Source organism: Penaeus japonicus, unplaced genomic scaffold (genome assembly GCF_977035675.1).
Source record: "Penaeus japonicus unplaced genomic scaffold, GWHDUDI00000001_assembly GWHDUDI00000032, whole genome shotgun sequence".
Classification (NCBI taxonomy): domain Eukaryota; kingdom Metazoa; phylum Arthropoda; class Malacostraca; order Decapoda; family Penaeidae; genus Penaeus; species Penaeus japonicus.
In genome coordinates this window covers 24,476,978-24,494,002 of record NW_028234434.1, presented here as the reverse complement: position 1 = coordinate 24,494,002, position 17,025 = coordinate 24,476,978, and the positions used below count along the sequence as shown (strand labels likewise).

Here is a 17,025-nt window from a genome sequence, read left to right as displayed (position 1 = left end):
AATCAGATGGAAGAGACAGGTTTTGAGATTTTTGACTAAATATAAATAACTTTTGACCTCTCCTTGAATTTCAACTCTTAACTGTCGTATAATTTATTTACTTTTATGTAATGAAATATATTCAAAGAAGCTACTCAATCTATTTAAAATTTTGTTTCTGTTAATCAAATTAAATATACTATAAACTATACCCATTTTTTTTTTAATGTGTCAACTTTCTATCATTGTTTTCATATTAACTACAACTGCAAACAAAAATAATACAATTATCTTAACCCAAAAACTGCAACATATATATGATGACCATGTAACTACAACATACACCTTGCAATGTTCTTTTCTGACTCGGGTGCACTACATATTACTCCCATAAGTCAAGATTCTCCTTGACATCTCATTTTAACCCATTAACCCCGAGTGACAAGATATCAGGAGCAGCGGCTGGGGACAAGATATTTTGTCGTGGCTATCCTCCTGGCCAGCGCGGTGGGTGATTGGGCATGCCTAGCGCTTGGCTGCGGCCAGTACAGGTGAATAGCTCGAGGTATTAGGCTTATGAAATATCCCGCCGTTTCGACCATTTGGAGCCAAAACACCCGTCAGCAATGGTTTAAGTTATTCCTACTACAAAAGAGGGTGGAAGGAATAGAAAAACAACCCTCCATTTCTCATGGCACAAGGCATAAGGAGTCTAGCACTTTATATTATTGTACAAATTCATCTCTAATAATCAGTTCATTAATTACTTTCTAATAATAAAAGTCTGAGATTGAAGCATATCGAGATAACTAGCTCTATTTCTTAATATCTCTTGAGAACCAACATCTTTTTAAGTCTATGTAAAAAAGCTACCATTGGCCTTTTTGTAACAATATAGATTATATAAAATATATACTAACATCACTAAGGGTCTCAATTGTCCATAAACATTCAAAATATCTTCTTTAGTAATAGAAAGGTTAAGAAAACAATATCTTTAGAAAAAAATTGTATTCCTGACTATCTTAACATATTAGAAGACATACACACTGAACATCAATTGAAAGCTCACTGAGTACAGCTCTTCAGATGGGGTAAAATGAAATGTAATCAATAGAATAAATAAAATTACTGAAATTCATCGACTTTTTTCATTCTTCAAGTACGGTGTTTGCGACTGTTATCATCAACTCCGAAAGACGGTAACTAGAGTTAAGCACACTGCGAAAGGGGACGGGAAGGGGAAACGGAAAAAAAGGCAAAGTGACTAACGCTGATTTCAACCGCTGACAAAGGTGTATCTATGTCATGGTCGAAAATGTATTTTCCCTTCCAAGGTCTGAACTGACCTGCGAAACATGAGACTTTTGGATTTTACAAGATCACTTTGATTATAAAGCATGTATGTATAGCTGTAAGATGCATCCACTGAGACAATACTTATTTTATATTCATAGAAAAAAAGTTGAATTAAATGAGTTGTTAATTGGTTCTGACAATTATATATGATAAAACAGGTAAAATATTTAAAGATACAATTCAATTGGTTTAACATTCAGTGCTAACATTGTTGAGTATACTTGTTGGTGTCTAGCAAGTATTTATATAAAATAATTTTCACTTTGAAAGATTCAATTTCTCTAGCAAGCTGTAATGCCCAAGTGACATTGTGGAAAGTGGTACTGGGTTCCAACATTTTCTTAAGCTGCAATTTGAAAGAGAGAGAGAGAGATAGAGAGAAAGACAAAGAGAGAAAGACAGAGAGAGACAGAGAAAAAAAAAAGTTGTCAGGCTTTCCCACTTGCTAATGAAACTGGCTTCGGCTACCACCAACTCTCTCTGGCTGAGATCTTGTCCCTGGCAGAGCTGACACGCTTATCCTTACTCTGACAAGTGAGAGGGTGTGAAGGGGTTCCTCTACAATCACAGTCATCCTAGCACTGGGGGCATCCACCTCGCAGAGCCAACACTAAATGGAGCACAGAACCACCCTGGACTTTGTAGTCTGCGGCCGTCTTCTCGTCATTCCTGGAGAGGGCGAAGATCAATTCAATGTTTGGTTCAGAAACTTCAGAGGGACATGGCTGTGAAACTTTGCATAGTTAAATCATCAATTCTTAGATAATAAAGGAAAAAGTTCAACACAGTACTTATAGCAATCATTACAAGGGAAGATAAAAGAGTTCATTCATTTAAAAAATGCAAAAGATTATACACAACAAATTGAAAAACCTACAAAGAAAAAGAAAAACATCTGATGATAAATATATTCACTCTATAATGCATCCTTATTACCAGTGATAAATGTATTTATTTCCTGAAATAAACTGCTCTCCCAGACTGAGAAGAAAAGAATCCTAGAGGATAGGTTTAGACTCAGAAACAGCTGGCCAGGAGAGAAGAGGATAGTTTTTTTTTTTTTTTTTTTTTTTTTTTGGGGGGGGGGAATAGTGCAAGAATCTAGTTAAATAAAACTGTTTATAAGAATTACAAATGAACATCAATGTTACCTTCTTATTAAATATTAGCAAATAAATGGTTGAGAAACTCTAAATGTACACGCTTCTTTTATCATCCTCATATATAAAATAATACCATAAGAACAATGAAAATTATCAATTTAAATATTCTGAGGAAAGATGTTCCAGAGACTTTTGTAGATTATAAACAATGAATCATCACCAAGTCATTTCTGCAAACATGTGCTAATCCCTAATAACAGAAAAAACTTACTAAATCTGTATGGATTGTAGAAAGTACAGGAGCTTCATCCCTATGCCATAATCTCTTAAATAGTCATATTTTTTTTAATGTACTGCCATATCAAAGCAACACCAAAGATACATCACTTTAAAGATTTTTTTTTCTTATGCATATAAAAGATAGAAAGAGAGGAAAAAAAAAATAATAATAAAAAAATAAAAAAAAATAAAAAAAAACACTTAACAAGCACAAGTTATCCCAGCAACAGGTAAAATTAAACCAGAGTCTATGGATTGACCCAAAGCTAACCCTCACACATGCACACAACACTACTCCTTACATCTGCTTCCCGGAGAAAATGAGTCGCTGTTGGGGGGGTGGGATGCCTTCCTTCTCTTCCACTCTCTCCTTGATTCGCTCAACCTTGTCTGTTGGCTCAATGTCTATCTCAATCTTTTAGAAGAGGGAAATAGAAAAAAAAAATATATATATACATAATCGTGTTTATCTTTTTCAATCGTATTTCAGTTATGTGGCATTTTTTATGGTCAATATTTGTGTACAATGTGTTGATCTGCCTACAAAATATTGTTTTGTAAGAAAATTAAAGAGCAGCTTGTTCATATCATAATTATTATAAGATTAAAAAGTAACAGCAACACAGCACTGATACTCTAAATAATCTAGACTAAAATATCACATAAATACATACCTCCTTTCCAGTCAGGGTCTGAAAGAACAAGGAAATTACAATAAGTAATCTTATTCTGACTAACATTGAAATAAAAGTTTTGTTATATGTATTTTAGCCTTTTAACTTTGCATTAAAGATGGTCATGTAACCAGAGAGAAGAGGGTTTAACAACCGAAACGTCTCATCCTGCTGCGCAAGTTAGCCACAGCTCTTATTTCATGCTCAAGCTCAGTCTCCATTCACTCAATCCCCTTCCTCACTCTTCCTCTTATTCTCTATAAGTCTGTCTTTTTTTCCCCTTCTTCTTCATGCCTCTCCCTCTCTCTCAAAACACAGACACTCTCTCTCTTTAAAAGGAAAATCAAGAAAACACAATCATGCATCACTTGAGTAACTGTAGTTTTCATGTTTTTCCTTTTGTTGTTTAGTGTACAACTCATTCTACTTTTTTTGGATTTCAGGTTACTCTAACCCTTATCCAAACCATGTTCATAATTTAGCATTTTTGGGTGGAGGTCTTGAAGACAGTAAGAAAATTCACTGGAAATAGATGAAAACACCAGAGGCAAGTAAAACCAACAAAAGGGAAACAAGAAATTTGTCAAAAAAACCTTTTCTCAACATTAGAATTTGACACTGAGACTTTGTTTATTTCTAAACCTCTTAACATCATCAAACACATCCGATCCAATCAACGTCTTCTATCAATCCTGACTTGACAAATAGACTCCATCCAATAATCAGAATTTATTTTTGAAGAAAGAATGTTATTTGATTAGTATTTGCTGTAATCTTGGTAACCATCAGCTTATTGGAGCCTCCATACTTAAGTCAACCATCAATTGGACTTGATTTTTCCAAGGAACTTAATCAAAATCAGTGCTTAATGAGAAACTAATGTAATTGCAGCCGTCCCTCTTCCTAATCCTCATGCATCTGAATATTATACAGGGTTGATAATTTACCTGATAACACCTGATAGTCCACTTCTTGTGTATGATAATACTTTCTTTGGTCTACAAATAATTATCCAAAACAAGACTGAATAAAAATGAAAACTTTTAAAGGAACCAAAATGGCACTCAATGATAAATAATTTGGTCTGTTCCAAGTAGAGATAATGGTAATATTCTACATTAAAAGTATAATTGCAGTTACTCAAGTGATCTTGGCAAAAGCCAACAAACTTGTATCATATATTTTCTGATGAGACCAAGAGATTTACCATCATATAAGGAACCCATCTGTATTCCATCTAACCAAAACACATAGACTAGAGGCTCTTTGTTGATGTAACCCATGGTCAAATTTGATCCTGCGTGCAGCCATATACACACCTCACATATATTCTATCTGTTAAAAACACAGCTTCATGAGAGTAATGTCCATTATCAACCCATCTGAGATGGTGTGGGGAAAAGGGGGTTAACATGACATGTGAGGCGAGTTGTGTAGATACTTGCATGTAGGATCGAATCCAATATGGGTTACACCAACATCAAATTCTTCTAGAGGTTCATTGGCCCTTGCCAGAGCACATAGTGTGGAGGCCAAGATGTAAAAATTATTCTACAAATTAAAGATATCTGCTATTATTCTTTTATCTATTTCAGTTTCTGTCAGATACCTACAATAAATCTCTATTGTCACACAAACTATCCAGAATAAGATATATTGTCATAAAGATGAAAAACAAGTTAAATAGAAAAATAGAATATCATTAGCTTAGCCTGTCTCTTTAGATGTATTCAGGAAAATACTGTAGTGTTCATAGATGTAAGGAAATTTATAAAAAAGGGGGGGATGTTCAAAGGATGCAAAAACCTTGTGATCTCAAACCATTCTCATCATAACCAAAAGGTCTTGAGCTTCCCAGGAAGGTCATAGATGGCAAATTTATAATGCATTAACTAATGCGATTTTCAGTTAACGTAGGGCATACATATTCAACTTCATAACTTTTTTTCACATTTCTAATCGTTATAAAATTTATGGACTCTGTAATACTGACACATACTGAATACCACCTGCTTAAAGATTTTTTTTTTTAACCCTTTGAGTATGGATGTCATGACATACATGATGGCATTGAGTAGGCCTAAAAGACGGGTGTCAATGCATACATGACTCGACATCACGATCTACTCACGGTTGAAGTGCACACACAATGAAGTATTATGGCTGTAACGGCGCTAACTCCAGAGCTATAGGGTTCTAAAGTCAGCCTAAACCTGCATTTTGTGATCAATTCATGTAAAAATATTCTTTAGGCTAGTCTGTGCTGTCCAGAGGGTGGAGAAAACACTTTCCCTGTCCCTTTAATTTTTAGCTAGTACTGCCAGCGTCTAGATTGCCTGTCCCGACTGCCAGTTAGGTCGTTAGGGAATGGCCTAATACTAAATCTGTCACCTCAACCCTCATCATGCTCTGAACCAAGTATGAAGTCTTGTGCCAGGTGTGACTACAGACATGGTATGGTTGCCCCCAGTAGAGCCACAACTGAGGGGAAGATTGTCTGGGGATGTCCTGGCAGGTAAATACTTCAGGTTGGTTTAACAACAAGCATTGGGTGCGTAGGTGAGGTTTCGATAAGAACAATGAAAATTTGCTTGAGTTTAAACTTTTCAACTTTTACACTTTAACCAGTTAACCCGATCCCTGACGGGCCCGGCGAGAACTGGCAACCCCCTTCGCCGGGCCTAAGTAATACTGCCTCGGGGACGTCACACTGGTGTGTTGCCCCGTTGTCATTGGGTTAATGTCCGGGCAGTTTTGGTTATCTTCATCAGAAATAACAAAAGTTGTCTTCGCAAAATTAAGGTGAATCTACAGTTGCTTATTAAAGTATACACATCTAAACATCAAGCAATGTCAAGGTCTCCTTGCTTCAATAATGGTCAGCAAAGCTTCACCAATATTCAGTAAATTTTCCGAACAGCGTCGCGTTACTAAATACCACAAATGTGGTATTAATGGATTCCTGTCATTCTGTGCTCTCCATATATAACTGACTTTACCCACGATTCTGCCCTATGCCCCATAATCTGGGTCCCATAGTAGGGGAGGGCATAAAGTAGATCAGGAAAATTGTTGGGTAAAATATGAATTTGGGGCATATTTCCTATGCAAAATCTTAACCCAATTACCTACCTAACTTTACCTAATTTTGAAATTAGTCCTAGCCAATGGGGGCTTGGCCCCTCTCCCCTAGACCCCCCCTTTTTAACCCACTCACGCCGGATGACGTGCTGACACGTTTCGTGGTTTTCGCGTCCGCCGCCGCCGACGAGATATCTGGCCAAGGCCGGCGCTCAGGGTGAGCGAGCGGGCAGCCCAGGCTCGCTGCCTGTGCGCCCGAGAATCTCGAAGCGTTCGGATGATGCGTTCGAAAACCTCGGTATAGCGACCGTGCAAAGCCGGAATGGCCCCGGCATGAATGGGTTAAGGCACTTCGTGCTACCTCGTGCTACTTCATGTTATATTTCATATGCAAAATCTTAACCCAATTACCTATCTAGTTTTGAAGTTAGCCCTATCCAAAGGGGGGCTATACCCCCCTTTGGACCGCCCCTATTCAGGGGACTTTGTGATACTTATGATACATAATTGGTTCTGTAGATGATGATGCTGTGACCACAAATAACCCTCACAATGCATCATGATGACATGACCATTCAATAGAGGGCACTTGATAATTATACTGTAAACAATAGGGAATTTTGCCATCTATTCAGAGAACGTAACAGCAAATGCAGGTAATTCATTAAGAGTTTCCAGTCTACAGCTTGTCTGTAGCCATAAATATGTAAACACAATCATGTTTGAATATCAGGGTGAGGATGGTGGCTATTGAGGTATTTTTGGTAAATTTTCCGAATAATGCCGCGTTACTAAATACCACAAAAGTGGTATCAATGGATTCCCCTCAACCACTACTGTTCATAAAGAGTGGAGATAATGCACGCTTCCACCCCTGGACCCCACAATCTGGGTCCCTTTTTTTAACCCATTCGCGCCGGTTGACGTGCTGACACGTGGTCGAAAAAAGCCCCGGACCCGGGTGACGTCCTGGCACGTGCTACATTTTCGGCCCGCGCGCCGGGAGGCCAGTAGCGACGTGCTGAAACGTCCGCATTAGAATGATAGATTATTCTTAGTACAATTCGATTTTCATACTTGATTTGTCTTAGCTACTTTAGTTTATCCTTCTAAATAGTAGAAAATGGGATATAACGTAATATGAATGACGTCTCAGGTACATACGTAATCTTGATTACGGCATGGTGATTTCTGTTTCTGATTTGTTGAATATGATGATCTGAGTCGAAAGACTATCGTAAAATCAATTGTAATTGGCCGAGGAATAAAAAAAAAAAAAAAAAAAAAAAAATTATATAACATCTTTTTGTTGCCCCACTAAAAGAAAATGACACTTGAAAAAACATTGCTGTTACTTGCATTCACTTGTATGCACATGTATGGTTGTTCATATTCTCTTTCTTTTCGTTTAGGAAGAAAAAAAAAATTGAAAAAAAAAACTATGTTTGTTACCTCACTAGAAGAATGCTTCCACTTCCCATTGGTATTACAACATAGGAGTAAAGAATATGGAAAAAGTTCAATAGAATAACACTAAAAAAACAGTGCTATAACATCTTTTTCGACTGATATACATCCTCTGAACATAGCACTACTTTCTACACATGATTACACTTTAGACGCAATCACGCAAACCATAAGGATAGGGTGGGTGAAAAACGCTCTGCGAGCGTCAGAGCGACCGCGCGCAGCGGGAAAACACCCCGGCACGAACGGTTGCGCGCTTGAAATCTTCCCGGCGTTATCGGGAGTAGGCGAAATTCCGCCCCGGCGTGAATGGGTTAAGGCACTTCGTGCTACCTCATCCAACTTTGTGGCATATTTCGTTTGCAGAAACTGAACCCAATTAACTACCTAACTTTGTCTAGTTTTGAATTAAGCCCTAGCCAAGGGGGTGGGGGGTTGACCCTCCTGGCCCCCCAATTTAGGGCACTTCGTGCAACATACCCTGTTCATAATACCTTGAAAACCACCATCCTCGCCCTAAAATTCAAACATGGCTGTATTTACGTATATACGGCTAGCGATAAACTGTGGACTGAAAACCCTTCATGAATTACCTGTATGCGTTATGTTCTCTTAATAGATGGCCCAATATTCCCTATTGTTTACAGTACAATTATAGAGTGCCCTCTATTGAGTGCTCGCGTCATTATCGGTCCGGGTTTCCTATCCTGAGGAATATACGAGACGAAGACTCAGTTGCTGTCACCATGGTGCAGTGTGAAGGTTATTCGTGGTCACGGCATTTTCATCTACAGAACCAATTACATATCATAAGTATCATGAAGTGCCCTGAGTAAGGGAGGTCTACAGGGGGGTGTAGTCCCCTCTTGGCAAAGGCTGACTTCAAAACTAGGCAAAGTGAGGTAGGTAATTGGGTTAAGATTTTGCATACGAAATATGCCCTGAAGTACGATGCGATAGCACGATGTGCCTTAAGAAAGGGGAGGGGGGAGGGGCAAAGCCCCTCCTTGGCTAGGGCTAACTTGAAAACTAGGCAAAGTTAGGTAGGTAATTGGGTTAAAGTTTTGCATACAAAATATGCCAGAAATTTATACTTTACCCAGCAATTTCCCTCATCTACTTCATGCCCTCCCCTACTATCGGGACCCAGATTGTACAGTCCAGGGGTGGAAGCGCACATTAACTCCACTATATACGAATAGAAGAGGTCAAGAGGAATCCATTGATACCAGTTTTGTGGTATTTAATAACACAGCATTATTCGGAAAATTTACCACCCTAGCATTGCTACACACACACACACACTCCTTCATTTCATGGTGCAAAATAAGTTTCCTTACATAAACAATAAAGAAAAGGGGAACCCTGTAAGTCAGAGAGAACACATACTCTCTAAATTAATTGCAAAATATCTCAAAATCAACTTCAAAATAACCCTTTCCTTCTCCATTCAAGACACGAACAGATAACGCCATTTATTTATATAATTATCAGAAATTAAAACACACACACCACAAAACACAACACAGCTAAAACCATAACAAATCATTCATCCAACTTTCACACAATAATTCCCCTTTTATTCCCAAACAAAATAAATAAATCCGAATATTGACGAGAAAAAAATCAAAACATTCTGTCAACTTCGTGAACCGGGCAAGACACTCGGCTCATCTCTCGTCTTTACGCGCTTAATATGGCTCAATACTTCGCTATTATGTCATGCTTTTGGAGGGCTATGAGAGGTTGTTGAGTGAATGTGTCGAAGTGCGATATTACCTTCACTTTGATCAGCATTTTGGGAGATTTTTGTGGACTTTTGCTTCTTCCTGACTCGGGCCTTGAAGTTTCGGGGGCTCTAGTTCCAGCTTGCGATTTGGATATTTCTTTGTATAGTTTGGGGGTAGTTTTCTCTATTGTATATATTATTTATAAGATATGAATGATGTTATATAGTTTGGTGATTATTCTCATGTCTGCTAAGAGCATTGGAAAAGGGCTTATCCGTTTTTATCTCTTCTACACAACCCGGAAGAGGTTCTGTAACGATGACTTTCATGCCCAGAATTATTTCAGGAGTTTTTGTGGAATTTACATAGATGTGTTATCATTCCCATTGATTTATGGCTATATCTTTAATGAATGGCAATCAGCTTTATCGAGATACTTAGATGCTTTATGTTGTTGCTTTGCATTCTTGATTAGGCACATTTTTTAAAGATAAAATTGTATATTTATAACTTATAAGTTATATATAACTTAAAACAATATGCATATACATGTATGTCTATATACATACGTTATTTCAACATCAACTTATCTATATACAATACGCCAATAAAGATTTATCATATAATAAGATTATTAAACCACATCTCATGTAACCCAAACACACCATACACACATACATGCACATTCCCTCAAGCAAAAAAAAACACCCAACTAATCAACCAGTCAACCCCATTTTCCACCTCAACCAAAGACTCAACCAACAAACCACAAAATAAAGCCAAAAAATAAAAAATAAAAAATAATAACCCACGAGCCTCGACTCTTGAGTTTGTTGTTGTAAGCGACCACATCAAACCCCTCTGTGTTGGCTTCGAAATCGTTTCTCTCTTTTTTTCGAGGATTTTAGGAAAGAAAGGCCGGTTTTGTGGGCTTTTTTCTGTCTCTGATGGTTTTGTGGTGCGAGGGGGAGCTCTCACAGGATGAATCCTTTGACGTAAGTGATTGGGAATGATGATTAGGGATTGGGTTTGTTTGGGAGAGATTGGTGGGATTGGGGAAGGCGAGGGGTCGTATTTTAAGTGTTTTTTTTTTATTTCGGTTGGATTTTTTTTTTTTTACTTGTTTGGGAAGTGTGTGTGGTAATTTGGGTATTAATTCAAATGGGAAGAAATTACAGATCATTTTACATGCTGTAGCCTCCGTATTTTTGCAATTGCAAAAGGCTACAAACCCTTATGTCTAGCAAGGTAGATCTTGGGCTGATTCCCTATTTAATACTGAATTACCCGAGAGGTTTAGAAGCCTTATCTCATTATATTATATGGTATACTATAGGGGTTTATTAACTATTGCCAGAGTGCTATAGGATCACTTGATACAGAAACGTTTATGATTTGATGATCTGGTATTATTGGATAAAGACGCAAACACCCGTAGCGAAAAAACAAACCTTTCGGCATGATGTACGTTCAATTATGACGTAACACGATAAAACCCTTTTCTTCCGCGAAAGGTTTCCGATGGAATCGAGTAGCGAAACTGTACAAAGCTCAACGAAAACTACCAGAAAAATATTGTGTCGTGTCTAGAGGGTTGGTTGTGTCTTTATCCAAATTTACCGATGATCTTGTATACATATCTTCGTGCAAGTTATTTTTATGCTTGTTACATTATTTTTTTGTCTGTTCTTAGTCCTATTACTTATTTGTTATCTTTTCACCATCTTTTCCATTTACTTGCTCCTGTTCCATAGTTCAGAAATTGATTGCTTCATGTAGTGTTCATGTCAAAATCCCATTTATTCTCGCTAAGACCTGTTCTTCTGTATAATAGTGTTATGAGTGGGGAACATGCAAGAATTAGCATTTAAAAAAGTAACTCTTTAGAAATGGCATTGAAAAATAAGTATTTATAAGAATCTGGTCGAAGTCAAGAAAACCAGTATTTAATTTTTTTTGGGGGGGGCAAATATAAGTCATACAGAGACAAATGAGATCAAGTATAGAGCACCATAGGCAACAAACTATATATTAGGGAGATATCTCCAATATTATTAATTGCTTAAACTTTAGATTTCTTAGAGGGAGGTAAAATACTCAGGAGAACACTCATTCGAAGGATGGCAGTGTCAATCATTTGAATATATCACTAACCAGCAATGTTCCTATACTGCTTAAGAAACCATATGTAGCTTACAAACAATCAAATATTCACACTTTTAGAAGCAGAAAAAGCTGAGAAGTGGCCCATGGTTTGCTGTTGTTTGGAACTGATTGTTCCATTAGTGTAGATATTTCTTTTTAACCCAATCCCGACGGGCCCGGCCAGAACTGGAAACCCCCTACGCCGGGCCTAAATAATATTGCCTCAGGGACGTCACACTGGTGTGTCGCCCCATCATAAGGCATGGGTGTGACACACCGTCGTCATTGGGTTAATATAGCTAGATTAATGGAAAGATACACTTGACTGGAAGTTCAAATACATTTCACAGTTACACCAGACATGGAATAACAAGTCTCCATGGGGCTACCTAACAGAAATGTAGAATTTTTAAACACAAACATCAAATTTTAACCCATTTTCTTTTGTATTCAAGGAATGTGAAAAACATTCAGAAATTGAGCCAGCGGGAGTTGGAACTGGGCGTCAACATCAAGCAGTCATGGCATATGCAGTACCGAGACAGCGCCTGGGTGTTCCTCGGAGGACTCAACTACGAACTCACCGAAGGAGACATCGTCTGTGTCTTCTCTCAGTATGGAGAGGTGAGATCTTCCTATTTCTTTCTTTCTTTTTCTTTTTATGTAAGTGTTGTAGAGGGAGAAAGAGTAAAGAGGAAATAATCCTGAATATGGTTTATCTGAGGTTTGATTGCAAGTATTATGGTGGAAATAGATTATTACTTTCCAAGATTATGATGATTTTAATTATTATTATTATTATTATTATTATTATTATTATTATTATTATTATTTTACATAATCCTACCTCAGCAGAATGATTGTACAAGATATAGTAAGCTGATCATTAATTACATTGATTGACCAATTAGACATAAACGTTTCTCTTCAGATTGTGAATATTAATCTTGTGCGAGACAAAAAGACGGGAAAGAGCAAGGGCTTTGCATTTTTGTGTTACGAAGATCAGCGCTCGACCATTCTAGCTGTTGACAATCTAAATGGTATAAAGGTGAGTCTGTCTAGAAAGGAAAAATATATACATATATTCTTTCTAACATATTGAAGATAAAATGAGAAGTTTTGGGTAAACATGAAATTTTTCTTTAGAATAAAGTCCTTTTGAGATCAAATTTCTTAATAAAGCTCTCTTCCCTCACCCCCTCCTCCTTTTGCCTGTCCCTCTCAATGTCCCTGTCCTCCCCAAATCTTTTTTTCTCCTTTCCCTTCTCCTCATCCTTCTCCTTCTTCTTCTTCTTCTTCTTCTTCTTCTTCTTCTTCTTATCCTCCTCCTCTTTCTTCTTTTCCTTCTTGTCCTCCTCCTCCTCCTCCTTTTCCTTCTCCTCCTCCTCCTCCTTTTCCTTCTCCTCCTCCTCTTCCTTTTCTTCCTCCTCTCCACCACCTCCTCCTTTTCCTTCTCGTCCTCCTCTCCACCACCTCCTCCTCCTCCTCTTCTTCTTCTTCTCTCCCTCTCTCCCTCTCCCCCTCTCCCCCTCTCCCCCTCTCCCCCTTTCCAATTGTGACATCAGCTAGCCAGCCGCATCATCAGGGTCGACCACGTTGAGGAATACAAAGTACCCAAGATGAAGGAAGACATGAGCGACGAACAGCAGAAGTTATTGATGGAAGGTTGTGCCCCTAAACTCGTTCCTGTAGAAGAACAGGAGAAAGAAGAGGAAGTTATAGTAATACCTCCAGGTAACCGAGTTTTATAAGGGGATGTTGGGGAAGTTTTGCGGCTGAGAGTGGGGTGAAGTTGAAATCGAGGGAAGTTTGGTTTTAGTGGTTTTGGTTTAGATTTTGGGATTGATTATTGATGCAATAGTTAGGGACTATTTATTTATTTATTTTATTTTTTTAATGGAAAGTGACACTCATGGATTGTTCCTCTGTAATGATTCCATGTTCTTTGAATTATTTATTCTAATCCTTTCATAATTATTATTCATAATTCTGTCTGAATATCTAAGAATGCTGAGAAGTCTATTCATCAGTTATTAGATTAAATAGGTTTATTTATTCTCACACATTAATGATTATGTTTCTCTTGGGTTGCTTATGAATGCTGAGAAGTCTGTTGCATTATCACTGAATTATTAAATCAAATAGAATTATGTATTGTAATACTTTCTGATTATTATTATTATTTCTATTTCTATTGGGTAGTTTGTGGGTACTGAAGAGTATGCTGCCATTACCACTTTTTTAAGTATGATTATATTCTGAATCCACAATTTCTTACCAGAAAAAATTAAGAAAGAAAAATCTGAGAAAGTCAAGAAGGAGAAGGAGAAGAAGAAGAAGAAAGATAAGAAGAAGAAAAAGAAGAAGAGGCGAACATCTTCATCTTCTTCGTCATCGGCGTCAGAATCAGACAGCTCTTCATCCTCGGATAGTGACAGCGACAGTGACGACTACAGGAAGAAGAGGAAGAAGAAGAAAAAGAAGAGAAGTAGAGACGAATCGCAGTCGGAGAGCGACAGCGGAGATTCTGACAGAGAGAGGAAGAGGAACAGGGCGAGGAAAGAGGAATATGACAACGGGACTTTCAAGGTGAAGGAGGAGAAGAGGGACCCGGGCTACGAGAAATACGAGCAAGGGAGACAAGATAACGACAGGGACAGGTACCGAGAGAGGGACAGAGGCCAGGAGAGACACAGAGACAACAGGGACGGCAGGGATAACCGAGACAGGGACTATAATAGACCCAGGTCGGAGAGAGAGGACAGAGAGAGACGGGAGAGGGATTACAGGCAGGAAGGGAGGGGCGGCAGCCACCGGCAGGGGGAGGACTGGGGTAGAGGGAGCAACAGAGGCGGCAGGTATGGAAGCCACAACAGAAGTCCGGAGAGAGACCGGTATAGAGGCAGAAGATAGTTTGGATTTGTTTCTTAGGAAAGACATGTACATATTGTCAGTTCTGAAGCCTCATTTTCTAATGTTTTTAGGTTTTTATTGTAATTTTTTTTTTTTTTATAGAAATGTATACAAACAGCCACATGGCAACTGAAAATGACATATTATTTTAAAGAAAAGATATTGCTTTTGTATGCCCATGGTGGTGTTTTTATTAACTTTTTTTCTTTTTATTGGCAATATTTTTTACACTGATCTAAATTGTATTTAAGTGACAAGAATCATTTATGAAATAAACTTATTCTTAATTCTCTCTTTCATTTTACATCTTATGGTTTGTTTAATAAGAATTCCAAGATCTAATATATTTGTACTAGAGTCTTGACAGTTAACCAAAATAAACCACAACAAATCAGAATATATAATATACATATCTTAAATATATGTAAATATTGTAAGTAGATTCACAGATTAACAAATGAAGACTGATGGGCTAATCAAAAATTGAGATGTTACATATATAACAAAAATTGAAATTGTGAATTTGTGACTTTTTACATATGATTGAGGATTTAGTCAATTATATTAGTGTAAAATATAGTACTAAGGTAAAGAAAGTAGAGCGGTTATTAAGTTTATTTAATATTCTGTTAGATAAAATTGTACATCGTCCATGCGTTAGGTAAATAGGATATTTTCAAATAAAACCCAATTGAGTATTCAAATATTCATATTAAAAGTATGTACAGGTACAAAATCGTTGTATGTGTGCTTACAAAACTATTCTTAACATGTATTTAACAAGGGAAGGCCGTCTGCTAAACATCTATGATGTTATCGTTGTTTTATTCTTTGTCTGAGATATACAAATACAGGCAATATATAAAATATGTTTTCCTCCATTTTATCGAAGAAAAAAAAAGTAAGAAATGGTAAAATTGTGACACTTGGAAAATATTAAAATGAGAGGAAATAATGTCATAAAGCAATAGATGGAACTTTTGTTTTCAATTTATATTTTCATTAGAATTACCTGACATTCTGATGAAGATGTAAACCGAGTTGTGTCACTTCCGTAAGTAAAAGACAGTTTGACTGATTTACTGAAACATTATTACTGCCTGCAAAGTTATCTATTGCACTACAATAATAGTGTTGAAGAAGAATCTGAAGACTTTCCAGAAGACTTGTTTCTTTACAAAGTCTACTTTTTAAATAGTAAAGTAGTAATATAAGGAATATTCTTTGGTCACATTAGTTGTATGTGGTACTCCCTATGAAATATAATGGACAACAGAGTCCATTAATATTATGATTTGACAAAAGTATTCTTATACTATGCATTCAATAGCAAGAGTATCAGAAGTTGATTCAAACACAGGAATTGTTCTATACCATCAACTTACATAAATTAACATATATATATATATATCTTTACTTACCTGTTTAAACATTTCACAGAGCTCTAAGAAAAAAATACTATACATTGTAACAAGGATATTTCCATCCTCTAAGAAGAGGCCTTACGTACACGGAGGCAAAACACAGCCATACTCATTTATTATGTTTATATTACACTCACGGACACACACTTCACTCCAGTGCATTAGAGCAATTCTTCACCTCGATAATTAGGCATTTAAATGGTGATTAGAAACATATTAATCCCAGCTGACCCATCACCCAAGATGCAAGCACTTAATCAAGCACAAATAATGCATATGTAGCAGTGGAACACTAAAGATCCAAGTATGCAAGTTATTTATGTGTGATTTATCTATGCTTCTACATAGTTAATGGCACACTTGGTATTTTAATAAAGTCTATAAAGCACGTCGTTCACCACGATAACCCCTCTTATCCCAGTATGTAATTACAATACAACACCATCTTAGTGTTGAACCAAGAAAATTATCCAAACAGTTTACTTTATGAAATAAAACTCTCACTTGATTTAAAGAATAGTTTCTTTAAAATACTACATTCTCAAGTCAATTTGTGACAAAATGAGTTCTTTTCTTTCAAGCAAGAGGACAGTTTTCATCCCAGAAACTAGAAAATTATCATTTTTGTATCCGCTTCAAAAACACTTTTATTTCCTCTCCATCATAAAAAAAAAATCATACCTACAATCTACAATATACAAATATTTGGCCAGGTATAGAGGAAGAAAGCTTAGTCAAACACCACCATCCATTATGAGAAGAATAATGTGTATGGTTCAAATAAATTATTATCACCAATCCCAGTTCTCTGAATGCTGCCTTTACAGGTTATGAACATATAATGAGAACATTAAATGTGGAGGTTATT

At 37.0% G+C, this 17,025-nt stretch overlaps 2 protein-coding genes across 2 annotated transcripts; one reads left to right on the top strand and one right to left on the bottom strand.

Moving 5' to 3' along the window:
- Positions 1-975: 975 nt before the first annotated feature.
- Nedd8 (Nedd8 ubiquitin like modifier) lies at positions 976-9,811 on the bottom strand. The gene is made up of 4 exons (XM_043015501.2): positions 9,722-9,811; positions 3,395-3,412; positions 3,023-3,135; positions 976-2,007 (listed from the first exon to the last, which is right to left on the bottom strand). The coding sequence occupies exons 1-4, from the start codon at positions 9,737-9,739 to the stop codon at positions 1,914-1,916; spliced, it is 243 nt and encodes an 80-aa protein (XP_042871435.1). The 5' UTR covers positions 9,740-9,811; the 3' UTR covers positions 976-1,913.
- Positions 9,812-10,499: 688 nt separating this feature from the next.
- On the top strand, positions 10,500-15,018 carry LOC122244292 (uncharacterized). Its single transcript, XM_086556502.1, has 5 exons — positions 10,500-10,667; positions 12,273-12,441; positions 12,749-12,868; positions 13,386-13,554; positions 14,102-15,018. The coding sequence occupies exons 1-5, from the start codon at positions 10,654-10,656 to the stop codon at positions 14,731-14,733; spliced, it is 1,104 nt and encodes a 367-aa protein (XP_086412628.1). The 5' UTR covers positions 10,500-10,653; the 3' UTR covers positions 14,734-15,018.
- Positions 15,019-17,025: the final 2,007 nt, after the last annotated feature.